The sequence below is a fragment of the Dicentrarchus labrax genome, unplaced genomic scaffold (genome assembly GCF_905237075.1).
Source record: "Dicentrarchus labrax unplaced genomic scaffold, dlabrax2021, whole genome shotgun sequence".
Lineage (NCBI taxonomy): Eukaryota > Metazoa > Chordata > Actinopteri > Moronidae > Dicentrarchus > Dicentrarchus labrax.
In genome coordinates this window covers 17,834,791-17,862,454 of record NW_026136711.1, presented here as the reverse complement: position 1 = coordinate 17,862,454, position 27,664 = coordinate 17,834,791, and the positions used below count along the sequence as shown (strand labels likewise).

The 27,664-nt window shown below is 40.5% G+C and overlaps 3 protein-coding genes and 1 long non-coding RNA gene across 8 annotated transcripts in view; 2 read left to right on the top strand and 2 right to left on the bottom strand.

Annotated features, from left to right (window-relative positions):
• LOC127371711 (retinoic acid receptor gamma-A) overlaps nt 1-15,552 on the top strand; it is a 35,069-nt gene extending 19,517 nt beyond the window's left edge. For 3 of the 4 annotated variants that reach the window (XM_051414684.1, XM_051414683.1, XM_051414685.1), the window contains 7 exons: nt 9,312-9,460; nt 10,256-10,397; nt 10,520-10,683; nt 10,832-11,008; nt 11,227-11,431; nt 11,580-11,738; nt 12,444-15,552. In XM_051414684.1, the coding sequence (XP_051270644.1) occupies nt 9,312-9,460; nt 10,256-10,397; nt 10,520-10,683; nt 10,832-11,008; nt 11,227-11,431; nt 11,580-11,738; nt 12,444-12,763 (1,316 nt within the window). In that variant the 3' untranslated portion in view covers nt 12,764-15,552. The remainder of the gene's footprint in view (nt 1-9,311; nt 9,461-10,255; nt 10,398-10,519; nt 10,684-10,831; nt 11,009-11,226; nt 11,432-11,579; nt 11,739-12,443) is intronic. The other variant, XM_051414686.1, reaches the window with a different exon arrangement.
• Nucleotides 15,553-15,710: 158 nt separating this feature from the next.
• calcoco1b (calcium binding and coiled-coil domain 1b) lies at nt 15,711-22,469 on the bottom strand. 2 transcript variants are annotated; one of them, XM_051414682.1, is made up of 14 exons: nt 22,271-22,469; nt 21,444-21,592; nt 21,223-21,325; nt 20,493-20,695; nt 19,933-20,145; nt 19,651-19,799; nt 19,488-19,557; nt 19,004-19,258; nt 18,785-18,910; nt 18,376-18,471; nt 17,368-17,455; nt 17,106-17,272; nt 16,740-16,814; nt 15,711-16,396 (listed from the first exon to the last, which is right to left on the bottom strand). In XM_051414682.1, the coding sequence occupies exons 2-14, from the start codon at nt 21,573-21,575 to the stop codon at nt 16,394-16,396; spliced, it is 1,680 nt and encodes a 559-aa protein (XP_051270642.1). In that variant the 5' UTR covers nt 21,576-21,592; nt 22,271-22,469; the 3' UTR covers nt 15,711-16,393. The 2 variants fall into 2 exon arrangements, with proteins under 2 accessions (XP_051270642.1, XP_051270641.1); XM_051414681.1 differs by having other exon boundaries at nt 16,732-16,814; nt 22,271-22,467.
• Nucleotides 22,470-23,954: 1,485 nt separating this feature from the next.
• On the bottom strand, nt 23,955-26,413 carry smug1 (single-strand-selective monofunctional uracil-DNA glycosylase 1). The gene is made up of 2 exons (XM_051415910.1): nt 25,944-26,413; nt 23,955-25,230 (listed from the first exon to the last, which is right to left on the bottom strand). Exons 1-2 carry the CDS (start codon nt 26,247-26,249, stop codon nt 24,691-24,693), a joined length of 846 nt encoding a protein of 281 aa, XP_051271870.1. The 5' UTR covers nt 26,250-26,413; the 3' UTR covers nt 23,955-24,690.
• LOC127372331 (uncharacterized) lies at nt 26,359-27,626 on the top strand. The gene is made up of 2 exons (XR_007886621.1): nt 26,359-26,451; nt 26,566-27,626. It is a non-coding gene; the product is annotated as an uncharacterized LOC127372331 (long non-coding RNA).
• Nucleotides 27,627-27,664: the final 38 nt, after the last annotated feature.

Here is a 27,664-nt window from a genome sequence, read left to right as displayed (position 1 = left end):
TGTTCTTAAATGGTTTGGGATGTCCCCGCTGAGCACCTTGAGTCTATTTATCTTCAGTAATTATTTAGATACCAGGGCATCAAGCACTGTCAAGTCCTCAGTGCTCGCTAATGATGATGGATGAGCAGTCAGGATGACAAACACCACAGCAGGGCCTGTTTCAACTCGCTAAGGAGCTTCGCCAGATGCCAGCCCGAGAGACAAATGTCCTCAAATGTTCATTAATCATCTTTTCTTTATAGAAGAATCAGCAGCTTAGTGTCTTTATGTTTTAGCTGTGGAGGTTGCAGGTCCAGTATCCACTAAGAAACGACATGTGTACATGTTGTTTTTTATTTCATGGACTGAAGAAACGAAGATGTTCACTGACTGACCACAGCAGTTTAGGGGGATTCAGCCCCTTTCTGTCTCTTGGGTGACCTGTTAATATCAATGGGCAGTGCCCTGAGGTGTTACTTACCCTTATTTATTGCTAAACCTGTATTTATTTCATCATTTTTCACTCAAACAAGAGGCTGGGCTGGTGGATTGGAATCCCACTGCAGCTGAATTGATTTATTGTTTAATCAATCAACAGAAAAAGAAATGGCAGCTATTTTGATAATCCATTAATTGTTTAAGTTGTTTCTTCTCTGTCGAAGACGTCACATTGAGCCAAATGGCAACAGGCAACAGACATTTTAGAGACCAAATGATTAAAGAAAGGTTTTGCTTGTAGACTATTATTTTTAATCCTTCTTAGGGAGATCAGGTAACTGACTTTAACTGTTTATTATAATATTTCCAATTTCCAATAATTTTACTTAGACTAAGTGACTGTAAAACTAGACAATGTTATGGTCTCAGCCATTTGCCACTGTTAGAATTCAAGCAAATAAAATCTACATCACCATCACTTTAATTTCCCCCATGGGAAGAAAATACGCCACTGACCCCTTGACACTGAATACTTTGCTTATGGTCCTTCCATGTCAACAATTTGACTGTTTTCATTATTAAATAAGGTCCATATAATGTGAGATCCCGTGAACTGCTGCATAGATGATCAGAGTGAATAAAAAATGCTTTCAGTGAACATTTAGCTGGTGGACACAAAGGTTCTAAATTCCTCAGAGCATTTTGGTCTCTGTGTCTTTTTGACACAATCTTTCTCTCCTCTGTGTGTGTGTGTGTGTGTGTGTGTGTGTGTGTGTGTGTGTGTGTGTGTGTGTGTGTGTGTGTGTGTGTGTGTGTGTGTGTGTGTGTGTGTGTGTGTGTGTGTGTGTGTGTGTGTGTTGTTGGGGGGGGTTTATCTTTTCCTGTGTTTTTTTTTTTATGTGAGGCAGTTCAGCACCTCTCTGCCTTCCTTTGTTTCAACGTCAGGAGGCATTAAAGGGAGCCGGGACATGCCAAACTCTGTCCACTCTCTCTCTTGTCACTGCCTCTGGAGTGGGGGTTTCTCCTTTATGTGACATTTGTTTTTCTCCTCTTTTAAGGATCCCCTCTTTCTACACTTGATCTTCCCTTCCAGTAGTGTGTATCAGTGTGTGTGTGTGTGTGTGTGTGTGTGTGTGTGTGTGTGTGTGTGTGTGTGTGTGTGTGTGTGTGTGTGTGTGTGTGTGTGTGTGTGTGTGTGTGTGTGTGTGTTTATTCTTTGCTCACACATTGCTCAGCTTACACGCCTTGCGTTGTGTAACCAAGAGCTTTTAATGATTCAATTACAATTACAAAGGGTCAATTAAGAGACTAGGCGGTGTGTAGGGGCATGGGCAGTTAAAAGAGAGGACTGAAAGAGGAGTGGAGGGATGAAGTTGGATTTGGGATTAAACCCCTCCGTGACTCTTTGTATCTTGGTGTTTCAGGCCTTGAGGGGAAATGCTCTCCTCTTCATTCAGTGATAATCTCCTTTTTTCTCTGGCACCCTCTTCTCTTTAAATGGGTTCTTCAAAGCTAGTTTAACAATGCACCTCAAACATCATATCATCTCATAGGAGGAGAGCGGCCAGCTAGGACACAATGGGGATGCTGTTACTGCCAGTAGCTGATAATGACAGAAGATATGGGCCTGATTTATGAGATAAATTATATTTAGGGTGTCTGTATGTTGAATTTGTGGCTCAAATAATTAATTTTGGCTGTACCTGCATCAGTATTTAATTAGGTAATCTGTGTCACTGGGTCATGAAATACTGGTTTGTTCTTGAGATGCCGTGGGATGTGTTTCTTGAACACTGTCACTTTCTCAGCCCTGGTGAGGAAGAAATTACACTGTAAAACCTAAACAACCTCTGTGAACCTGGAAATTCAAGTTCAGTGAGTGTGTGATATGTTCAATGAAAACTTGAAATTAAAATTCTTGTAAACAGTAGATCAATTGTCAAGATAAAAAAATTACACATTTGGACCTGCAAATGTTTACACATTAGTTTGAGATTTTCTTTCTGTGTTTTTGAGTCTTGAGAGTGTCCCAGAGATGCCAAAGCAAAGCTGATTTTCAGTGCAAAAACAGCGCAGAGGCAAGCTAGGTGGTCAGAAAAAAAGAGAAGGTTTCAGGTTACAACCTACCCTGCAAGTCGCATTTGCACCTAATTCATCAACACAAACACAGTCTCACTATGTTCTTTCTTTCTTTCTTTCTTTCTTTCTTTCTTTCTTTCTTTCTGTCTTTCTTTCTTTGTTTCTTTCTTTCTTTCTTTTGTGACATCAACAAGACATTTCCTACAGAAACACATCTCGCTCTCTCGTCATAAACAAGTCATGTCAGATTATTTAGTTACTGTGAATCATGCAGACACTGTAATCTAATTATTACTGTAAACTGGTTATTCACAGTAATCATGTTACAGTTTGCGCATTGACATTTACCTTTGACTCTGAACGCCTACAGACTCATCTGTTGGGAATGCACACAACAAATATTGTAGGTGATGGATAGTAGATGAGTAGATCAGATTGAGCCTATTTAAAATAATGTTAAAATACCAATCCAGGATGCTGATCGGTGACTGTTCCTGAATCAAATTGCTTTTAATCAACATCTTCAGTGAGTCTCTGATTGTTGTGACGCAATTTCCAACCATGTCTCCACCACATTGTATTGACTTTGGCAGATTTCAGTCTGAAATAATAAGACCATCTTACATGTCTACTAAACTATTTGTCAAATATCCTACAGTGTGCTGAAGGTTTACACACTTGTTGCCAAAATGCAAAAAATAAAAATAAAACTTGTAAAGGTAAAGTCTAACCCGGCACAAAACCATAACTGGAAAATTATTAGAAGAAGATGTGTTTGAGAAGCCATGTTGGCTCCCAGTGTCGTAGCCTATTCATGGTGCCCAGTATGGAGGTGGGAGCTGTGGACTTTGTGGACTGTGGTGTTATAAAAAAGAAAGGGTGTATTGTATGTATGATGATGAATGGGAGGGACAAACCCAGATTTAACAACCTGTCCCGTAAACGCACCCCCCACCCCACACTCTGCGGACAAAGCTCCATGACCATGAAAAAAAAAATATTACATGAATGTTGTTTTCCAGGTTTTGTCTTGAATCTTGCCTTGAATGACACATTGTCAGGCTCAGCTGAGTGTGAATTCGGATTTCCTGAAGATTTATTTTATGCTATTTTGGCCCAGGTTTATGCAATACATCTGGAAATGCAGGATAAGCTTCAAAACTGTGTAAGAGCTCGCAGGTTTGAGGATATGTCCTAGGATTTCTGTTTTTTAAGTGAGCTTGTGTGTGTGTGTGTGTGTGTGTGTGTGTGTGTGTGTGTGTGTGTGTGTGTGTGTGTGTGTGTGTGTGTGTGTGTGTGTGTGTGGTGTGTGTGTGTGTGCACCTCCTTTTTAAGTGTTTGGTGCTGCTGCTTTTATTGAGCCATCTCCTGGACAGTAGCCTGGTTTTCACAGCCTTTCCTTTAAAAGGCGCTGCCAATGACAGGAAGGACTCCTCCTCCTACCAGGGCAGGAAGGCAGAAGAGGACAGAGGGGGGAAGAGGGTTATTAGGGAGGGGGTAGGGGTGGAGGGGGTGCTGGTATTGAACTTAGAACAGCTGATGAAAGGGATTGTCACTCAGATCTCCCCCATCTCCTCCCTGCTGTCGTGGTAATTACTCGCTCAGCATATTTGAGGTTGTAGCTCTCCCCCACTGTTTATCTGCTCATGAATTACAACATAGTACAGTCTTTCTATGCATTTTACAATGAAACATTTATAAAAGACCATTTAACATAATCAGAATTGAAGTTGCATTAACTGCACCCACAGAAATCAACTTGACAAAGTCAATTAATGTGTTGTGGCTATTTAATAATGAGTGACATTTTTTCGACTGTTTTCCTGCCCCTCTGTCCTCACATTGTTTCTGTGAGTGTTGTCGCACTCAAAGTCGCACTGAAAGCCACACACAGTCCAACTGACCTGTGGCCCCATGCAGCAGCCCACACACACATACATTCACATGTGCACGCACATTCCTCAGTATGCTGCTGAACATTTTGTGAGGCGGGAAGTTGTATACAAACTGAATTTGCCACCCAAATAAATCTTTTGAGAAGTCAAAGTGAAAGAAATATTACTCTTTTGCCGTCTTTTGAATTTGACTGTATTTTTACAATGTCACAGTTTTTCTCAAATATCTAGTCTTGCTCAAAAACAAAACAAATGGAACATTATTATAGTTATTATTATTAAACTGTCTGTAATGATACTACAGTCCTTAGCATTGTCCTCCACTCCACTCCAGTGTGAGGCTCTTTGGAGCCTTCAGGCCAAAGTCTAGTTCAATGAGATGTGCGATGTTAGCAGGTTGAGTCAGGCTGCAGGCCCTATAGGCCATATGTCACACTGTGTCGACCACACAGCCACTCCAAGAGCAATGAAAAAAACACCTTCAGTATCAGTGTAAAACAAACCACATGCTCGCTCTGTTTGTGAGCTGTATTCAGCCTATAGAACTGGAACAACTGCAGTCCAATGACACATGGTATCAATCACTGCATTTTCATTCTCATGCACTTGTTAATACAGAATGACAGATCAGTTCTGTTTTGCTGAAACATCAGTTTCCTCTCCCCTCCCAGATTAGTGCTGTATATCATCAGTGCTATAGAATCCGCACTGACAGACATACAGCGTCTCCAGATTTTTAAAGCTTGAACAGTTTTGTTTGATTCAGTTTCATGTGTAAATAATTTCACATGCACACACTGAGAGCAGAAAAAAACATTTATTTTTGATTGCTGCTTACAGCTGAAACGCCATTGTGAATGGTAGTAAAACAGCTCCAAGAGGACAAATAATGTCTTTGTGTTTAATTGGCACTGACTTGAGAGACATCTGATGGCACAAGTATAGTAAAATATGTTGTTAGTGTAAAATCCTTAACTGTGTAGATTTCTTGTATACTGACTTTATAAACAGTAAATAATATAGTATATAGCAAACTATAACAACAATCAGTTTGTAGTGTGGGTTTGGGACACAGCATGTGTTTAGAGCTGCAGCTGTTCCTGATGTTACCAAATTTCATATTAAGAAATTATTTTCATTATGCAGGTTTAGTCAACTACTCAGGACTGAGCTTCAAGACTCTCAGGAATCGGGCTGATAAGGAAGGTGTCTGCTTTCAGGGGTAATTGTTGTCTAAACAGGGATGTGTTGATCTGACAACAAGCACTGAGTAAATGGGAGAGTTGGAAGGTATAAAAGACACAGAAACCCGAGTAGATCAGGTGAAGTAATATTAAGGAGTACCATTGCATAGCAGCTAGAAGGGGACTTTTAGATAGTTAATAATGGAACAAAACCACATTTCTTCTTCCAGTGAAAGGTTATATTTATAGTTCGGGTTGCATGTGAAGCTGCATCCAGCTATCTGATGAGGCTGATTCACACAAGTCATCTTGTCTCTTCTGCGTCCAGAAGAGGTGCACCGATTGATGTTGTGACACGCTAAGGGGTGAGCTGTAGGTTAAGAAGGAAGAGGTATTTTTTTCAAGCCGGGGCTCTGAGGCTGAGCTCAGTTCAGGGTGATGACAGCTGCTGACAGTTTTTGGCTTCTCTCCTTCTTTCTCCACGCCAGGTAAAGTCCCCTCCTCCCCCTCTCTCCCCCTCGCTGCCTTCAGCCCAGTGTCTCTCACCCTGTCTCTCTCCGTCATGTTCCTGGGAGTCACGTCCCTCCTCACCCGCTCTCACCACCCTCAGACAGTGTCAGTCACTACCTCTCTCCTGGCGCCAGATGCAGCTTCTCCGTTTCAGTGGGAGCTATTTTTCCACTTGTTCTGTCTGGGCCACTTTTACATTGTCAGTGTTACTATATAAACAGAAAACAGTGATCGAGTTACAGTGCCATTCATTCAGCTCCGCCCCTCTCACCTCCACCTCCTACACCTGGGCTCTAATGCCCCCAAACTCAATACCTAATAGTATTTACCTCCAGCTTAACAAGCAGCTCTTTGTTTACTCATAAACATGATACGTTCTCCTGCATACTCTGAATAATTTCAACTCATGTTATTTATAGACTTTTCTGTAAAAAGTAAATGAAATAGGCAGAAATGATAATCTCATAATCTGCTTTGCTGATCAGTTCCACTTTGAACTTTGTTGCAACTAACAATTATTTTCCAATTACATTCTCAATTCATCAATTTGTCTATAAGGTGCTATCTTCAGATTTAGTCTACAGTCCAAAACGAAATATATTCAGTTTCTTATCACAGCAGACAAAGAAAAAAAGCAAATCCTCACAAGTGAGAAACTGGCAGCAAGGGGCTCGGTGCATTCTTGAAGACTTTGGTCACATAGCAGATAAAACAAATGCTAGAACGGCCTTTTGCATACTGATTGCATGTGCTGTTGGTTCTGCTGTTGCTTATGTCTGGCAGGTTTTCTTTCTTTTTATTGTTGGGAAATAATTGTGTCTGTGTGCACTTGGTTTTGTTTACGCCCTTTGTAACTAACTGTGATAAATTGGTCACAAAAAAAACGCTAGTTTGGCACATTTGCCTGGGAAAAAAAAGTAAACAAGTTTGTTCTTGTTGATCAGCTGAATTGTTTCAGCTCTAAATACTGCATGTATCTCAAATCAAAATTCAAGTATTAACAAGTGAGCAAACATAAATTTGAATCATGAAAATGATTATTTCTGATTTGAAAAATCCTGCCACATCTAAACATTTAGAAATGTATGACACACTTTATGTTTTGTTTTGGTTTTTCTGTCATGCACTGCACACATCACTAACTGTTAGACATATTGTGAAATACTCCAACTGGAAAAAACATTACTAGTTATTACAAAGTAAAATAAAGGGGTAATCAGCACACAGTGGTTCAGTTTTCACAACATCTGAACAGAGGCTTCACTGCTAGACTAATAGTTGTTGCTATAGTTTGAATGTGGAAAAAATAGAACTATTTAATGTCATGTCACTGCAGCATCAATGTTTTTGAATTATAATGTGTTAAGAATATTTCCTGTGTGTACGCTAAAAGGGACATTAATGTTGTTTAAGCCCACTTTGGGACTTTTAAACAACAGAAATGTTCACATTTGTGCTTGTGTCATCAAAAATGGATGACCAGTGGTGTGTTTTGTATTCCCATTTCAGATTGTTCTCACCAAGAGAAACAGTCTCCCCAGTGATTTATATACAAACTATTATTAAACACAATTACATATCACTGCGTCAAACCCGATAGAACCAGTTATAGTTAAAGTAAAATATGTGATTATCCAGGTAAAAACAAGGTTTTATTTCTCGATTTCTTATATCGTGTTAATATTGTAATAGCAATTTATTGTTTGACGAATAGCTGCAGGACAACCGCTGTAAGTGCTGCGCAGAAACACTTGAGGATGAAATCCGTCATGATTAATTGAACGTCATATTTGAACACAGTTTTGAACTTTAAAGCGAGCTGTTGGTCATGTATTTAGTAATGGCCTTCTTCAGTCAAGGTCAAAGTTAAATGTTCAGGATTTTATTTAACCTCTCGGCCACTGGGAAGTTTCTGTCCTCGGACTCACCTCCTTCTTCCCCTTTCTTTCTCTTTTCATTTTCCCCTCTGTTTTTTATTAGATTATTCCTTTGTGCCTTTGCCTCTCTGTTTTTTGAAACCTTACCACTCTTGTTAATGACAAACTGTGGGTTCAGGTTGGGGTTGCTGTGGTGGAGTGGGGGCCACATTTGGTTCAGTCCTGTGTTATCCATTGAAGGTGACAGGAGGGGCTGTGACTTTGGGTTTTTGACCCCAGATTCTTTATTTTTACTAGGAAGGGATCCAAGGATGGAGCAGTTGATGTGAATAGCTGCCCAAGGTGACTGGATCCCAATAAAGAGGCCGTCAGCCTGGCCGGGGGCCTCCTTCCCATCCCAGACACAGCCTTTATAGGGCCGCTTATGAGCCTGGGCAACTATTAAACCCTGTCCAGCCTGCACTGAGGAATTTAGGGCCAGGAAACAAGGGAGTGGGGGTGGGAATGGGCAGAGGGAGGTGAAGTTGGGGTGACTGAAGGTGAAAGTTGAAAGGCATGTTCGAAGGAATCTGGTTGTTCTTTAGTCATCACCTTCAAATGTGTACCAGGCGTGATACTGTTTCACTTTTTTGTGCTTTAATAATTAAGTGTTAGGAATCAGCTGGATGTAGTTGTCAATAGGTCTGTTTTACATTGTTTGTTCTGAGCGTTTTTCATTGGCAGGAGTTGAATGACTTTGCCTGACTGTGGCCAGCAAATGGTGTTATACAGTGTGCCATTTTCTTTAGTGAGACAGTGAGAAGGAACCGAGGGAGACAGCCGAGTCTCATAAACATCCCGCCGCTGTTTGTTCACATGGGGCTCGAGGTATATAGGCAGGTCTGGTTGGACAGCTTTTCAAATAAAAATGTGAGCTTGCGCATGTGCGTGCGTGCACACAAACACACAGAGCAGATGCAAAAATTCAGATGTCAGTCAAAAAGTCAACAGAGGTATGTTGCTCCCCCACTCACCAGTAAATGGAGAAGCCAATCAAATCTCAGCTGCCAATCAGCATTTTATCAGCAGGGCCATCTGGCCATCAGCTAATTGTGTCTCTTTTAAGTCCCTGTCAATCACCAATGTCCCCCGCCCCCTCCCTTTTCTCTTAAAAATGTCTGCCTTTGAGCTTGCCTTCTGGCTCCAAGGGGTGGCCTGCATGGGGTTGGGGGTTGTTTGTTGACCACTCTCTCTTAATCAGTTGTTGTATTAGCTTTCATCATAGTTTCAAAGACTTATGTAAACAAGATGCTGTGATATAATAAGAGGCCTTAAATCTTTTCTCTCTCTCCCTCTCTCTCTTTCTGCAGCGGTGGAGACCCAGAGCACCAGCTCAGAGGAGATGGTGCCCAGCTCTCCTTCCCCTCCTCCTCCTCCTCGTGTCTACAAGCCGTGCTTTGTGTGCCAGGACAAATCATCTGGTTATCACTATGGAGTGAGCTCCTGTGAGGGCTGCAAGGTAAATGAAGCCAGAGACACATGAAGAGTTTACAGGACATGTATGAAGTGAACAGCTGATGTCCACTGAAAATAAGGCCAGAGTGAAAACCTGATGTTCAACTAGAGCCTGACAGATACCGGCAGTGCATGGCTGTAATGTTTGCTTTTGCTATGCTGCCCTCTAGTGTATTCTTACTATTACTGCACATTATCAGTGTAACAGAGCTAAACAGATGTGCCCAGCAAATTGTTGCTGCATCTAAATTGACTAAAACATGGAAAAGTGGAAATGTAGAGCTTAAATCTTTTTTTTAGAAATCTTATGGCAAACATTTTATAGATGTCTTGTGTGTTTGTAGTTCAGACCAATAAATGGATGTTCACAATTCAAAAAGAAGACTTCTCAATTCAGCCAACCATTCCTGTGTTAGTAGGCTACTAATTAATGTAATGCATCAATCTTGAGCATGTTGCACTTTATTAATAACATAAACAACAGAAAAATAAGCAAGACTAAAAGTCTACAGTCATGCTAATGGCTCTGTGACTATATACTTGATTATACTATACTATGAAATTTCAGGATCACCAGAGTTATTACAATTAATCTTGAGGTGGACATGTCTGTACCAAAGCAAATGGCAGTCCATTCAATTAAGTTGGGACTAAAGCAGTGGACTCCGATAGACCGACATTGCCATCCCTAGAGCTAAGCTGCTACCATGGCTAAAAATGATGATATTCTAAGACCTTATTAAGAGCATATTTCCTGTCATGAAGCAGTGTGCAAGACATTTTCATGTGTTGCTTCCAGGGTTTCTTTCGGCGCAGTATTCAAAAGAACATGGTGTATACCTGCCACCGAGACAAGAACTGTCAGATAAACAAAGTGACTCGCAACCGCTGCCAGTACTGTCGACTGCAGAAGTGCTTTGAGGTTGGCATGTCCAAAGAAGGTGAGAGGAAGACATGAGACAATTTCTTTACAAAATAATACTCTATGATGACTATCAAGAAAAAGCTCATGGGGAGTTTGGCTTTTTAAGTGTGTCAACTGTGTGCCTGTGTTTGCCTGTAGCGGTACGTAATGACAGGAACAAAAAGAAGAAGGATGTGAAGGAGGAGGTGGTGCTGCCAGAGAACTATGAGCTGAGTGGAGAACTCGAGGAGCTGGTTAAAAAAGTCAGCAAAGCTCACCAAGAGACCTTTCCATCTCTGTGCCAACTAGGAAAATACACCACAGTGAGTTTTCTTTAAAATGCATAATCACATCCACCCCTAAAACACTCACTCTTGACTCAAGCATTAGCTCACCGCTTTGCCAGAAGGACACACAGTATGGACTCTGCACAGCCACACAGTCAAAAGTGTCCCTCTTTCTCTCTCCCAGAATTCAAGTGCTGACCACAGAGTACAGCTGGACTTGGGCCTGTGGGATAAGTTCAGTGAGCTGTCCACTAAGTGCATTATAAAGATTGTGGAGTTTGCCAAGCGGCTACCAGGCTTCACTACGCTCACCATCGCTGACCAGATCACCCTCCTCAAATCTGCATGTCTGGACATCCTGGTACCAACCACATGCTCCTATTACTTCTTCTCTTTAACCGACTCCCCTTCCACCCCTTACACATCCCTAACGCTTTCTCATTTGTCACGCTACTTAACTTGTCTATGTACAACAGATATATAACAGCTCCTGAACATGTTTAATGTGATTCTGCAGCCACCATCCTCATTTTACTAACTTACTAACTTTTCATCTCTTTTCTTTCTCCCCCTTCTTAGATGCTGAGGATATGCACTCGTTACACCCCAGAACAGGACACAATGACCTTCTCAGATGGCCTGACTCTCAACAGGACCCAGATGCATAACGCTGGCTTCGGCCCGCTCACAGACCTGGTGTTTGCCTTTGCTGGCCAGCTGCTGCCTTTGGAGATGGACGACACGGAGACAGGCCTACTCAGTGCAATCTGCCTCATCTGCGGGGGTAAGGTTGAGCCTGCCAACATGATGATATAAGCTTATAGTCTTTAAAAATGTTACTTTATTTATCTCAATATCATTTTGCGAGATGTTTTACAAACTGCTAACATTTTCTTACCATATCTATCCCTTCCTCCCCCTCGTTGTTTCAGACCGTATGGACCTGGAGGAGCCACAGAAAGTAGACAAGCTGCAGGAGCCCCTGCTAGAGGCTCTGAAGATCTACACCCGCCGCAGACGCCCGAACAAGCCTCACATGTTTCCCCGCATGCTGATGAAAGTCACAGACCTCCGAGGAATCAGCACCAAAGGTCAGCTGAGCTTTTATATATCATATCATGTCTGGATATCTAATCTTGAGTATCAACAAGTGTTAAGTACTGAAAGATGTCATCAAATGTCTGGTCAGATTATTATTCTTGTTTACATTTTTCTTTAATGTTCTAGACCAGTTCTCAAACTGTGGGGGATGGATGACCAGGGGCAAAATACGAAGTGGAACTGAATGAATATAATTTATGTAGGGAAAATAAATAAGAGTTTGCTGAGACAAAAAAAAAAACAAATGCTTCTTGTGTGAAGACAACCTTTAACATTGTTTTAGTATCAGTATCAACAATACCCGGTCTTGTTTGGGAGATGACTAGTAATAAATAATTAAGCAAATTCACCTTGGAGATCAATTGAAGAGTTTCATTCCAAAATAAGACTATAGATTATTTTAAATTGTATGTTAAGAACTATGTATGCAACTTAGTTCTGTCATAGAAAATATACCTGCATCTGCATATAAGAATGTAGCAATGAAGAGGCATTTCTTCTGAAAGGGAATGAAACCTTAAAGTTAGCGCTTCCTGTGTCTCATGGACATTGTGTGAAAGGCTTCCTCGTCTCACTTTTATACACTAACCATTAACTAAATATATGTGTGTGTGTGTGTGTGTGTGTGTGTGTGTGTGTGTGTGTGTGTGTGTGTGTGTGTGTGTGTGTGTGTGTGTGTGTGTGTGTGCCTGTAGGTGCAGAAAGAGCCATCACACTAAAGACGGAGATCCCGGGCCCCATGCCTCCACTGATCAGAGAGATGCTTGAAAATCCAGAGGCCTTCGAGGACAGCAGTGACTCGGGGGACAGCGCTGCAGCCGCTCCCCCCGCCATTCAAGCCATCAAACAAGAGGAGAAGGCCACATATGAGTCGACCGTTGAGGAGGAAGAGGAGGAGGAAGAGGACGACTACTGGGATGAGGAGAAAGAGCGAGGGGCAGACAGTGACGGGGAGCCGAGTGGGGAGGTGGCAACGGGCGTACAAAAGAAAGGTGTGACTGGGAAAACACAGTGAGAGAGACACGATGATGCTGCTTCCTCCTTCGGATCACTGAGCCCTCGCCCAGGATTATCTCCTCCCAGAAAACGCACAGAATTAGGCTCTTATACAACAGCGGTGTTGCATACAGCACATTTACATATACTGTACATGTTGACTCAAAGGAAAATGTGTTCAATTCAGTATAGGAAGCAATGAGTGGGAGAAGCAAAAGCACTAAATGTCAGTGGGTTGAGGAGAGCGCCATGAAAAATCACTGTGCCAAAATGAGACTGTCTAAAAGATATTTCAAAAGTGTTTTGTCTACCCAAAGAGGAACAAGAGGTGGTGGACATAAGAAAATGCACTCCTCTGCTATCTATAAGGGCTATGCTTTGTATAAAATTGATGGTAAAAATACATTGCAACAACAGAACTCTGTGGTGTTCATTAGCCGCAGATGGCTTCTCAGAATTCCTTTTATTACTATTCAGAGATATGCTACTTATTTTTTTATTGTATGGTTTTTCTAAGCATGTACACATTTCTGTTCTTCTTTTATGCCTGTTTGTGGGACTCTGTGTTGCTTTTTGTATATTTTTCACTCAGTCCCACTCAGATTTGACTGGACATATGTGTGTTTTTTTTAAGCTTGTCTTAAATTTTATGCATTTCAGCTTTATTGAAAACAGTAAAAAGCAATAGTAAAGATAGTAAAGAGAGCAATAGCAAAGAGAGAGCAGGACTCAAAACTCACAATGTAACAAGCACATGGTATGGAAATCTCTGAAACATCTGAATGAGAAGAACAACTTATACTGTAATTTCAGCTCTGGTGCTTGTGAGCCAAATAAGATTCTTAACAAAGAATGCAAAATAAATGCAGCAACATATCCCCATCTCTCGACAAAAACACACACAGTGATTTTTTTAAAAAAAGACTTGAGAATCTGCAGGGTAGATTTAATGTCATCACACATCTCAGGATCACAGCTATATCTCACCTGTCAATACAATATATTAAGAAAACTGTTGGTGTCAATGCTTCAACGTACCACCCCCATCTTTCAACAAACATTCTTGCACCGAGGAGTAGGGATCATAACAAATTGAAGTTGTTGTCCATGCTGCACATGCCCTTGGTGCAGCACCAGGTACCGTTAAGCCATAATATTTTAATTTTGTAAGCGTGAGCAAATAATCATCCAAACAGACATAACCCTTAAAAGAAGTTTACTTCATAGAAAACCTCAGGTGTGTATGTGTGTGCGCATGAGAGTGTAACTGAGACCATTTACCAACACACAGAGCGATGTTGTCGAGATATGATGTACCCGTCATAACTGCCATAATTCAAGCATTTATCCAGAAGTCCAATTCTCCTAAAAACGCACATAAAATAGGTTTTGTAGCATAAAACTAAATGTTAAGACTTCTGGTGGACAGTAGGATATTGATGGCGATGCAAGCTGACTAATCACATGATCAATTGTAACTGAGGTTGCAGCCGTCCAACATAATTGAAAACAAAACCAAAGCTTTACATCGGGCGACCTGTCTGCTGAAGCACAGGACGATACTTTCAAATGATGTTTGTTCATGTGTGCTGTATCTAAGGAGTGATGCGAAACATGGATTTTGTAAAATAAATACTTACTATTTTGTTTTTCATTGAGACTATACAGCTTTTTTTTAAAACCAAGATGTATACAGTTGTCATTGTATTTGTGTAATGAAAGACTGTGAGTTACTAAACTCCTTAATAGTTGTAAGGGAAACGATTCTCCATCAGCATGTTGTCCTTCGTGGCAGGAAACACTGCAGAAGTGCAGCTGCAGCATATTTGTGATGCAGTTGAAATGAGGGATACAATGAGTCTTAAAAGATGAAGCTAGGATATGATATCAGAAAAAAGGGGGATCATATGCGGAGATGTTGACTCCCTGAATGAAGCAGAGAAAGAGAAGAAAGCAGATCCCACATGACCATTGTGGCAACACACCAACACAGAAGTTAAATAGGTCTTTAGCACCAGACTTAAAGCCATCGGGGAAACAGTTGATTCAAGTTTTAAATAATCAACACTGACGCCATAATGATGTTTTTTAGACTGAGGCAAAAAACAAGAGTTATCTTCAGTGTTTTTCCTCACGCACATCGTCAGCCAATCCTACATACTTTGTTGTTTAGTATTTAAAGATATTTCTACATCATATTACTAAGATATTTCATAATGAATTGTTTTCCTGTATCTTTTATCTATTTCTCAAACCTCTTTCTTTTCTTGAATTTGAGCTGGTGCAATAGATATGCCATGGAAGAGGTCACAAAGGCCTCAGCTCTATATGTAAGTGTGAGTTAAAAAAAAAAAAAAAAAAACAGACCAAAGACATATTACATCACATTTGGAAAAAACAAAACAAGATTACTTAATAAAGACTCTGTTAAGCTCATTGATGTGAAACATATTCACTTTGTATTGTGTGATAGATTTCTTTATCTTAAACTACTTTTGAAGCTGGAACCATCTTATCTCTGTTACATTTTGTTGTTTTTTTTACTGATGTCTTCCTTTTTACAAACACAATCTTTGTAGTGTGCAAATAACTCTTCATGTTCAGGGATTCAGACAACTTGTGAGTTTCATTTCAATTGGACCTCACACACACACACACACACACACACACACACACACACACACACACACACACTGGTCTGTTCTTGTTTTTCATTTTTACTTTTGCTATTTGTTGCTTATTGTTTGCTTATTTGTTATTTGTCATTGTCTTTCTTGTATTTTGATAAAGGCGCTTTTTGTTCTCAGACTTTCAGTGTCCAGTTGTCACCTTCTTTGCCATCATTGTACACACTTCTACATTGAAAGTCTCAGGATGGAAACACAGCTATTATTCAAGACTTTAGTTGTATGGTCATTTCAAAAAATGGTAAATAATCCTTCACATATTTTCACCAGAAGACAGACTGCCATCAACATGTATTTATTATCATATTTTATTTAAGAGCCCTGTCTCTCCAACAGATAAATAAAGACAAAAAAACAAAAAATCATACATTAACATGTTCTTCCAGCCTGACACTGTGATCAACAAGCTGCAGCAGAACATTTCACACTTCTGTAACACACACCCACTCTATTCACACTCATGCAGAGGTTATGGGCTGATTTGCCCCCAAAACAAGATGCAATGTATTCATTTCAAGATAATCATGGCATTTTTTTTTGTTTTCTCTTTTAGTTTGCAAGACATATTCATAGTATGATCAGTTAAAAAGCTAGACCAACTAGGAATTACAAATGGACTCTTAAATAAACTGAACCAATACTTGGTGTCTACATATGAAAGTCTAAAGAAGAGCATGAAGATGAGAAGCATATGAAGACAAACGTCGTGTTATCAGCACATAGTGTTCTTCTAATAATCCAAAAGCAGTAATAAAAACATTATTATACTATTAAAACAAATAAAATTCTGGACAATTAAGACTTACAACACTTAAAAATTGTGACATGTTTTCTTCGAATACACTATAAAGAAGGCCATTTTCTACATGAATAGCTACAGAAAAACAATAAAATAAGCACAATCATTTCTTCAACTTGCCGTCCATCATCCTTTATGTTACCACATAGGGTAGTCAGCCAGCTCACTGCAGAGTGAAAGAGAATTGAAACACTGTCAGTAAAAATCCCATGTCTCTGCTCCTGCTGATCTACTGCTTTTTTTATTGCTGCTATTTTTACTCTTACTATGATATTATTTACACTTTATTACACTTAATTATACACTTATTTTCACTCTCTTCCCATGAGAGAAGAAAGTGCCCAGTCAGCTCAAAGACAGCGTTTATACAACAGCAAGCAGTCTGCCAGTGCGGAGAGTGTGAATGAAGTCATCACATCATATTTTAGGAGAGGCGATTCCAGTTTTGGAGGAGGAAATAGGGTTAGTGCTGTGTGACTGGTGGTAAGCCAGAAGTGTCACCTCATGACCTTGTTGACAAGTTCTGGTAGGATCAGTCGCTTCCCTTCTCCAGCGCTGTTCTCACAGTACTGCCTCCTCACATCCTGATTAAACAGACAGAAGCAAAGTTCAATGTAAACTGCAGATCTATTTGTTGTTTAATAATATACACACCCAAAACATTTGAGTGGGAACCAGTAAAGTGGATCAGAGTTTGTATTCAAATCTGACATCTGATATCTTTGAGTTGTCATTGCTGAAAAACAAAATAGAAAGTAAAATGCTTCAGGACTCAACTGGGAAACTAGTCAAATATTTGCCTGCTCAGGTCTGTTAGCTCTGATTGCACATTGTGTTAAACCATGTTTAGTTTACTCATGAATAGGATGGCATACCTGTGTGTCAGACGCTGGTGGGTCTTCTTTGTTCTGGGTGCGTGTCTCAGCAGGGACCTTGGCTGTGTTGGGCTGTTCCAGGTGAATGGACAGGAAAAGAGGTGAAGAGATGGATCTGGGCGAAGCTGAAGAAGCATCTTCGTCATCCTCAGAGGAAGAGCCAGCAGCTGTTTAAATCAGTACAGACTCCTCACTTTGGTGCTCATTAGCCTACAGTGCAGTGAAATAGAACTGCTGTGTACAAAGAGACTTCATCACTCACAGATACACATGGGAATTTCTCCGTTTGATTTAGCCTCTGGCACAACCTCCAACCTCTGCTCTAACTGATGAATGCAGTTCAACAGGTCCTGTCCAATTCCAAACCCACAGAGTTGAAGAAGAAGAGGAAGAAGACAAGGAAGAAAAAATTATCTTATTAAGTAAATTGGAGTGTTTTTGTTGTTGTTGAAGTTGTTTCTTAGTTTTTGTAATTGAAGATATCATTGTCAACACTATTGTTATTTTATCTGTGCTACAGGTTGACTGTAAACAGTGGTGTAATATTATCTATATGCATATGAATATTGTTTAAATTATACTATACCTGCACTTATTCCATTTAAATATGTTTGTCACTTTATTTGCACCATTCCCTTTTAACCTTATGTACTATTGTTTATGTATTTGTGTGCATTTTGTTGTATAATAATAGTTTTAGTTGTATTGTGCACTGCAGGGTTTGACCCAACCACATTTCACTATCTGTACTTGTATGTATATGTGACAAATAATATCTTTTGGACGTACTCAGATCTTTTATGTAAGTAAAACAGTTAACAGTGCAGAAACACTCCATTACTAGTAGAAGTATTGCACAAAAGTGAAAACTGAACTGAAGTATGAAGTAGCATAAAATTAAAATAATAATAGTTGTTCCACCATCAACCACCATTTTAATTTCCACCACTGACTGTAAATATGACCCTGAAATCTTGAAAATTCTTTCTCAGCTATTTTATTTGAGTTGGTTGGGCCTTTGCTTCCAAGTTGCCTTGGCTACATGCATACATTTATTTCTCTCTTTTGACTAAGCTTTGGGTATTTTCTGTGCAGCCACCCTGCAAACATGAGCAATTTGAAAGGGCAAAAGAGGAAAACATGAACAAAACTGTACATATGTTGATACATTTAGGTAGGATAAATACAGTTGACCAAAAGCCCAATCTTATTAACATATATATCATAAAACAATATAAGCTGGATATGTGATCTGCTGTGGAATCCTTGCCTGTTTGTCCACCTGCTGCTCTTCTCTCTCTTTCTGGGCTTTCCTCAGGCTGGCCTTCAGCTCCTGCAGCTCTCGGTTCGTGTCGCTCAGCAGCACCTACAGGGGGCAGCAGCATTAAACTCAGACCATCTGAACACTTACACATTTGACTTGGCTTGTCCCCTTTCCTGCTGTGGATCACATGGCAGTGAGAGGAAATGTTTATTCACTGTTCATGGAAGCCTTTCTATTTGTGCCTGTGTGTGAGTAATGAAAGAACTACGCTGAACTCTGGCACCGTTCTCCAGTTTCCAAAATGTAATCCGAGCATCTGATGATGCAGATTTGAGGCACACGCACAGTTATATTTAGAGCAGAGTGTGTTTGTGTGTTGAAGAATAGTGATTGCGATGTACTCTGATTTACTTACTCTGCTGCAATGTCTCTCACTCCCAAGCTCTAGTTCTAGTTTCTCCCTCTCCATCCTCTCTTCCTGGAGCCACTCCTCCTTCCTCTGCACTTCACAGCTCAATTCTTGTATTTTCTTTTTATCAGCCTGCATAAAAAAACAAAAAAGAAAGATTAACAACTAAGTCAAGTGGACATATGGGTTGTGTATTTGCAGCATCAGGCTCTGCAGCATCCTCACCTCTGCTGCATGTTTGTATGCTTCTCTTTCTAGGGCCCAGTTGGCACGCTCCTCCCTGAGGAGTAGGTTCTCCTCAGACAGCTGCAGGGTGAGCTGGGCCACTTGCAGCCGGGCTTGGTGCAGCTCGGTGTGGGCATGGCCCTGACGAGCACCCAGCTCCCTCAGCTCCCTGCGCAGGCTCTCAGCTACATGCTCACTAGCCTCCAGACGCTCCTGCAGCCCTCGCACCTCCAGCAGAGCAGCCTCGTTCTCGACCTGCGGAGAGACGAGGGTTGCACAGTCACAGTTCTGGCCTAATGTAGCCACGAGAGGTAACGGGAAAGTTAAAACTTCTCAGGCTCTACATCTGCAGTTAAGATACAGACACCTAACTATCTCCATCTGGCCTGGTTCCAGTGAGTTGTTGGGTTGGAGGACTTTTAAGAGCTGCCCGGCCTTCAGTCCTCTGATCAAACTGTTTTACTAGACAAGAAGAAGCAATCACCTGCAGAGACTTTCTCTTTTCCTCATCGTGTTTCATTTGACTAGACATTTTCTTCACTCTCTCCTTCAGCCTGTGGGACAAAAAAGTAGGTTCGTTTTAGGCCCAAGGAAATAAATATACCAAGATGATTAAGATTAAGCTAGAATGTGTCTCAAACACTCGCCTTTCCAGTTCCATGTTTTCCTCTGTCTCTCTATCATTCAAGACCCTGAGTTCCTCCTCCAGGTCTTTGATTCGCTGCTGACTCTCAGCTTTTTCAGCCATAAGGTTACTCAGTTCAGAGGATAGACTTTCCTGACTATATTTCACATCCTTTCAGTGTTGTGGACAGAAGAAAAATTATTAAAGATTATTCTATCTATGATTATCGGTGAAATTCAGAACAATTTGGAGGTGAAAAGGAAACGGCTACCACCATGAATCTGGCGGTATGGCCTGTCTGTACCTTGTGTTTTCCCTCCATCTTCTTCAGCATCTCATAGTTTTGTCTGATGTTGTTTCTGAGCTCTGAGATCTCCTCCTTCATTGCTTCTCTTTCACGCCCCCACTCCTTCCTCGCATTTTCGCTGCTCTCTTTCTCGTTCTCTGTCTCCTTCTTTGTCATGTCCAGAGCCTGCTGTATCTCCGCTTGTCTTTTTAAGCACTCCTCCAGCCGACTCTGTTCACAGCATGAGGAGAGAGGACGGAGAGAGGTTTGCATTATTTATTGCATTATTCCATTTTTCTTTAAATGTAAGATATTCAAACATCAAACATCGCCAAAAAGATAGATTGTCAGTGGTTCTACTCAACTGATTACTACAGCGATAGTAGACAGCAAGCACACTGAGGGGCCTTGTGACTAAAGAGTGGATGAGTTTGGATAGTTTTTCTCAATTTGTAATATGTTTTTGGCAATTTTTTGTTATATGAAATTATTAAATATCCCAGCTCTTTTTTACTATGAAGGGAAGAGTAGCTTATCAGTAAACAGTTCAATGTGGTGCTGAGGTTTTTTATTCCCACCTGCAGCAGCTGAGCCCTGGGAATGACAAGGAGCAGCTCCTCCTCTCCGTCCTCCTCGTCTCGTTCCTCTTTCAGAGTCTCCAGCTCATCCAGAGGCTTGGGAGCATAAAACGTGAAGGAGCGACTACGGGCACACACCTCTCCCATCTTATCCACATATACAAACTCATACTCCACAGCACTGGGGCGGGGCAGGTAGGATGCTGTATCAAGCAGACACAGATATTTCTTAAATTTGTTTGTTTGTTACATTTGTATGGTAGAATAAAGTAAAATAAGGCTTAAGTACAAACAATGTTAATAGAGGAGCACAATAACCACTTAATTAGCTCTCAAACACCCACACAAATTAGTTTAACTTTGATAACAATGACCATGCACAACCTCCAGTGGTTTAACTTCACACCTTGTTGCAGTGAGTAACTCAAAACAACAGTACTGTACCAAGTTAAATGTAATTAGTTACATTCCACCACAGAGCACAGCTCTGACTACACCGAACCATCAGTGTAGGGTAAACACTGGTGTTACCAATGATACTAACAGAGTCAGCGTTCTCCTATTGTGCATGTTGACTCACTTGAAAGGCTTTGCTACTCTAAATGGAACAGAGCCTTAATAAGTATAATTTTACAATGAATTACATCATTTTACCCTTCTATTTCATGTCAAAATGGCTACTGTGAAAGAGGTCTATTGAGAATATTGAGATGTTTGGCTGAATTCTTACCCTGAAAAAGTGCACAGCAGTTGACACTAGCCCCCTCAGTGTAGCCTTCAGGAACAAGCGCCCATGTATATGTATAATACTGTTTCACTGAAGACCAGCCCACCTGTGAGATGATAACATACACAATATTGAATAAAATTGTAAATTAATTTTGCTAAGACAACGTTTTTCTTTTTTTGTGTGTGTAGGGGGGGGGCTGGTGCTAAAGTGGGTGGATCTACCTCGAAAATCCCAATCCAGTCACTGCTGCTCCACCGATGGTCAGAGTTCAGACTGTAGTGGCACTCGACTCTGGTTTGGGGAAAGTAGAGTTGCCCCACATTTCGAAACACCACTGTGGACTGTTTATCCATGGTAATAGGAAGCTGTTCTGTTTAGGAAGAAAAAACATACGTGGATCCAGTGAAATGTGCTCCAGTTTCAGTCTGGAAGAGAACAGCTGATGCAAGATGATAGCTGAATCAGTTCAGGAATGCAGCTTGGTCATAACACTAGTCGCCTATGGCCCCATAATCTGTTTACAAACAACAAGCTCATATACCTACTGAGCACTGAGGTTATACCATGTAATCTTCAGAAAATATAGATACTAAGCTGACTGTTTGTAGCTCTAAACAGTGTCACATTTTATACTTGACTTTATTATTTCAACAAAAAAATGATCAACAATTAACCTGCATCATAAATTACAACAAAATCTTATTGAAACACAGTTTTTAAATTAGTTATTGACCTTAGCCAAGTCCTGAGCCAACTAATAGCTCTGCTTTATATTCCAATACTGAAACAATGGTGTTTTTCCATGACTTATGTTTAATTCCTAAAAAAAAAACACACACACAAAACTGACATAATAGCTGCATTCATATACACAGATAGTTCAAATAAATAAAATAAAAACCAAAACACATATTCATCCCTAACAGATATATCTTCCCTTTTGTTATTGGTTCTATCTGCTATAATTAAATATTCATGGGTTTCTAAGAGCAGCTGATAATAGGTTAATGCTTAATAAATTACTGAACTATTAGTGCTGTTTACTTACCTTATTCTGCTGATAACTTAATGTGATGTCTTTTCCGCTGCCTCATGAAAGATAGAGCTGTGCATCAATCTGTAGCTAGTGATAAGCAATCCTGTCAGGAGTTTCACAACATCCCCTGAACCATGTGGACCCCTAAGTAAAATGAGTGATGCTGGGTGACTCATGGGAGGTGCAGTTCATGAGTACACAGCTCATCAGAAGGAAAAGTGGTGCTGCAGACTCCAACTCCCATCACAGCATACTGTTATAGGATACAGGATCTGCTGCTGGTAGTTACTGCTCATTGCAATTCTCAGTAGTGGCAGTGGAGGGGTGAGGAAAGGGGGGCACTGTGCTCAGGTCCAAACATTTCTCTTAATAACAACTTCAGTGAAGTCACTGTCCTGAAATCAGTGAAAGGCATAAAAACAGCAGAATCCCAACAACAGACATCCACAACACAACGCAAACTGTGTCTTCATGTGGAGTGGAAATTTCCTGCATTTGTTTAAAACTGCTCTGAAAATATAAAATATGCTTCATGGGGTTACAACATCAACATCATCCATTTTCATTAAGTTGGATACAAGCAACAAATATGATATTCTCCAAGTCGGACAATGATTGTGTAAGAATCATGGTCCCACTTCTTAACACTTGATGGCAGTGTAGTTTTAGCACAAAGTTTGGGGATTCACACAAACGGGTGCTGGACATAGAGCCCCCCCCGCCCCCAAAACCAGTAGTTCATAAAAAATGTTTAACTTATCCAGCGTCCCTGGATTCACATGTGAATCCAGAATCACAGATTATCACAGCAGGCAGTTTGACAAGTAGACATTTACATTAGTGTATTAACACTGTAGATGAGTGCAAGTCTGTCGGGTGCTGAATACTGTGCCGAGTTGCTGTGATGCCAAGCGATGGACCCCTGTTGACACAGATCCAGCTCAGTGTGTTATGGATCTTGTGTCCCTCTAACTTTGCTGCATGGCGCTTTGTCCCTAGTTGAACCTCTGCCTCTTTAAATACCAGGGAAAACTCTGCTCCCCACATGTAATTGGTTGAATATGTGATTTAAATTCCTGCTTGCACTTGTGGGTAGGCAATAGCTGCTGAGAGAAGCAACTTTAAAAAGGTCTCCACTCATTTTGTTCATATCTTTGTGGAATTCAGTGCTATTTTCAGATCCAACATGTAGATTGAGAAACCACAGAGGCTTATAAAAATCTGTTGGTGTTCCTGAAAAATCAAACATTAACTGCTTTTGGCTAAAGAACTGGCAATGCTGGCAGGCTGTACAAGCCAGGCATACTACACTTTCACAGACATGCTGTAAGAAAGCACAGTTGTTACTAATAACATTAACGACGGCTCTAAAGTATCCCAGTAAGTGTGACAGTGATCCAGCATGCACAACACCAGGACCCTAAAACTGAAGCAGCTAAATGGAATCCAGCCATCATACATTTTAATGTTGTGTTGTGCTTTTCTACTGTGACATGTCATAATGTTTTCATCTGGTTCCACCAACAGATCAACATTTGCACTTGTCCAGCTCTGCAGTTCATCACAGGAAACCTCAGTTTAAAGCTTTACTCAGCATGTTAGCAGAATAATATTTAGTACAGTTCAGTAACATGCTAAATGTTAGCCGTAGTTATAAGTAAACCTTCATCTTTGAGTAACAAAGGTAGGACGTTACTTCATATTTCATTATCCATCTTTATTTAAAAAGGAAGGTGTTCATTTCAAGAATAGTGATCACAGAAATACAAAATACTGAATTAGTAAAATTGTGGATAAAATCAATCTGGAAATAAAACACATTATCAAAATAAATGACAATTAAAAAGAAATAAGGAAATTACAAAAGAACTTGTACAGTAGTCAAGCATAAACAATATATACACAGTATAAACAGTATTTTCTTTAAGGTCTGTAAAGTGTACATGTTTGTCTTCCTGAGTACTTCTTCTGAACATAGAACAAGACTATGTTTATTTAATGTATGCAGAAATTGTATCACAGAATACCTTTTTATAGGTAAATTATTAATATGTGCACTCACTGTACTGTAGTTTAAAGGATTTTTAATGAAAGTGAATTTAAAGTTTATACACATTTATTTTAAGTATAAAGCTTTACGCCCTCTCCCCAAACTAAAGTCCAGTTTAATGAATTAATCAACAAGAACACAGACGCCCTGAGCTCACACTTTGAATATAAACATATACGAAGCACCTCATACTTACATTAGTGTATAGATTTCTTTTTTACAAAGAATGGCTCTCTGCATGCACTGATCCATAAAAGCGTATACTTCTTATCAGTATATTGAACCAGTGATCAGTTCACATGTCCACTGAGTCTCTTACTCACACTGTCAGAGTGAGCACACCTCATGCTGCTATTGATAAGGCAGGAAGTGTCAGAAAAGGTCAATTAGTTCCCATTCTGTTCAGCAGCGACATGACACCAAGCTCTGTCAGCTTGGCTGTGGCTACTTCCTCCCAGCCCCTATTGGCTAGCGGGTTCCGGGGCGATGGATGCATGATGCCCTCGACTCGCACATTGACACGTGCAGCTGACAGAGCTCGCCGCGCCCGCTGCTCTGCCACCTTTCCAACCCCGATCACCATGGAGACGCCCAGTGCCTTCACTGCCTCGCACAGTGCAGTGTCACAGAGGGCCAGGAGGGACTCCCGTTCACTTGCAAGCAGCTCAGGGGGGGTTAAATTCTTCCCACTGGCACTTAAGAAGAGGAGCGGGCATAGATTGTGCACAAAGCAGTGCTGGAAGAACAGCTCTGGCTCGCCACACTGCTTCTTGAAGAAGCCCCAGAAACGTGCGCCACTCACTTCACTCCGAGTGCAGGCAAGTCCCGTGATCGGTCGCTTTGGATGCTCGTCAGGAGGATGCCCGACCTCCCCTGTGATCTCCAGCCAATCGACAACGGACTTCACTTCCCCAAAGGGAACCTGTGCAAAGAGAAGTAGATCATTTTAGCTTTTTTTTGAAGACATCACAGACACAGCATTGAGTCTAAAATGAAGTCAGAAAATTGTCTTTGTTATAAATAACCAGCAAAGCAGCATGTGGTGAGAGGAACTAGAAGAAGCTTGCTCAACCTGGGAGTATAAGTAATATAGTATGCTTGAGGAGAGCTGCATAAGAAAACATTACAACAGTGGAAATACAATGATTCCCTCCTGATCAAATGTTAGTTTGCCTCATTTTACACATGGTCAACATTCATGCAGGAATATGAATGAACGGTCCCTCCACAAGACTGTAAGTCAAGACAGATATAATAATAGAGTAATAATACATACCACCTAACTTATTCAGTTGATAATGTTAATTAATGGTGTGTATTTTCAAACAATATTTCACTTAGTTCCATCACACACTTGACACACAATGAATATGGGGTTTTCAGTGTCCCCTGATGATTTTAAATGCATAACAGCAATTCAGACTAATACCATTTGGCTTCATGATGTTTTAATAAAATACAAATACTAAATAAAAAATGCACTCCTGTTCTTCCAAAGTGCTGCTCGCATGTAGACATCAAATAAAGGAAGTAATATGATGCTAAAAATACGACAGATATCACATGTTTTCTGCTTGTTGTTGTTGTTGTTGTTATAACTTCCGCATTCTGTCTGTATCTGAGTGCTGTCCTCACCCCTGTCTGTGCCATGCCGAAGGGTCCTGGATTCATCCCCAAGAACAGGATCCTTTGTCCGCCCCGGCAGTACCTCTGCACGTACCCGCGGTGGGTGTCCCAGGCGTACTCCAGCGGGTTGTAGATGTACCGGACGGGCTCGCTGAAGCGGAGCTGCCGCAGCTGGACGTTCAGGTCCAGTTCAACCTGCAGGAATCTGGAGGAGGGGGTTGTGTTGACCTCCGGTATCGGGTTAAAGCCCCGCTGCTCCCCGTCGTCTCCACTAGCGAGCCCCCCCGTTTCATCTGCGGTTGTATTATCTGACATGTTTTATTGTGACCGTATTGAATGAGAGGCGGGTTGTCGGATAGAAACGTAGCACTGACGGATTCTTTAAAGTTTCTATGTATTGTGTTTGAGGCTTCTTCCTGATGAACTTCTTCCACCAGTGTTTTCTTCTGGCCTGCTGCTTTCTATAGTGCTGGTTCCCAACCTGTTCTTCATCTTCTTCTACAAACCAACGTTAAAGGTGTATACCGCCTCCTACTGTATCGGAGTGTATTGGAATTATATTCTGTATATTAGACCTGTTTTATTTGATTAAAGCTCTTTGAACCTGTATTTGTTTGTCCTCTATCTCCAGCAGATCCCCTGTACTCCCTTCACACATCCACCACCCTGTCCTGTCTTTACCTTTCCATACTGAACCTTCATCAGCACAGGTTCGACAGTCTATCTTTAAAAATCTATCTTTTTCATTAGATATAATGTATCATTTAACCTTGTATGTCCTAATCTTAACATTAGTAAAATCTTCTCTACTGTTACTTTTCCTAATTCTAACTCTCTCTTTTTGAATGTTATAACACTCCCTACCCTGGATGTCCATATATTGCCAAGTTTCCACTATTCCCTGCTGAATTACTGATTTATACCTCTGACTTTCCAAAACATATTTCTAGGTTATTATTATCATTATATTACCATTATCATTCTTGTTTAATGATGTTTTTTCCCAACCTATTTCCTTAAAGAACCCCTTTTCTATAATTTAGTAAACTGGCGACTCCTGACTTAGTGTCATATTTTATGGATATTTCATGTCAAATTTAAAACTGTACAATGAACCCAAATAGTGAACTCAGTAGCTGCGAGAAGTTTGTGCAAGTGATCTGGATGAGTTTTAAGCAGAATATTTCCTGTTTAGACACTAGGTCATTGTTCTATTATACAGCTGCCTTAATAATTTACTGTACATTAACTTTTCTTCACAGAAGTCAAACAAATGCTGAGATATAGGCCCACTGTGTATACTTTTTAAGCTTTCTAGCACACATGAAGCTTGGGCTCCGGCAGACCCGAGGTTGGGAACCACTGCTCTACAGCAGCACTGGTCCCTCTCCTGACAGACAGACGTGTACAGAACAGACCAATGATATCACTGTATATGCAGTTTAACATGACAACATTTCTGATAGATGTAGATTATAAAATATATGTTAAGAATGTGAATCAGTGGTTTTCAAAGGGGACGCCCTTTGAGGAGAAAGAATGGGAGTAATTTATTTTCTCTATAATTCCATCAATGAGAAACACAATGACAGAATGTGTGAATATTTTAGTCACTAATTTTATAAACTGTAAAAAAAATAAATCATCATAAAAAAAATCCTATCAGAAGATAAAATGGGGGTCCATGGTCTAGTAATTTATGTCACTTTAGGAGTCGTTTGCTTGAAAAA

Bases quoted from the DNA above. Each gene is read 5' to 3' on its own strand.
- calcoco1b (XM_051414681.1), bottom strand. From the start codon at position 21,575: ATGGATAAACAGTCCACAGTGGTGTTTCGAAATGTGGGGCAACTCTAC. The intron at 18,472-18,784 runs GTAAGTAAATCA...TGCCCCCTGTAG, and splicing joins GTGAGAGACATTGCAGCAGA to GTGCTGCTGAGCGACACGAA. The intron at 17,273-17,367 runs GTGAGTGATGAA...TGATTTAAACAG, and splicing joins AGAAATTCCCATGTGTATCT to CTGCTGGCTCTTCCTCTGAG.
- smug1 (XM_051415910.1), bottom strand. From the start codon at position 26,249: ATGTCAGATAATACAACCGCAGATGAAACGGGGGGGCTCGCTAGTGGA. The intron at 25,231-25,943 runs GTGAGGACAGCA...CTCTTTGCACAG, and splicing joins TCGGCATGGCACAGACAGGG to GTTCCCTTTGGGGAAGTGAA.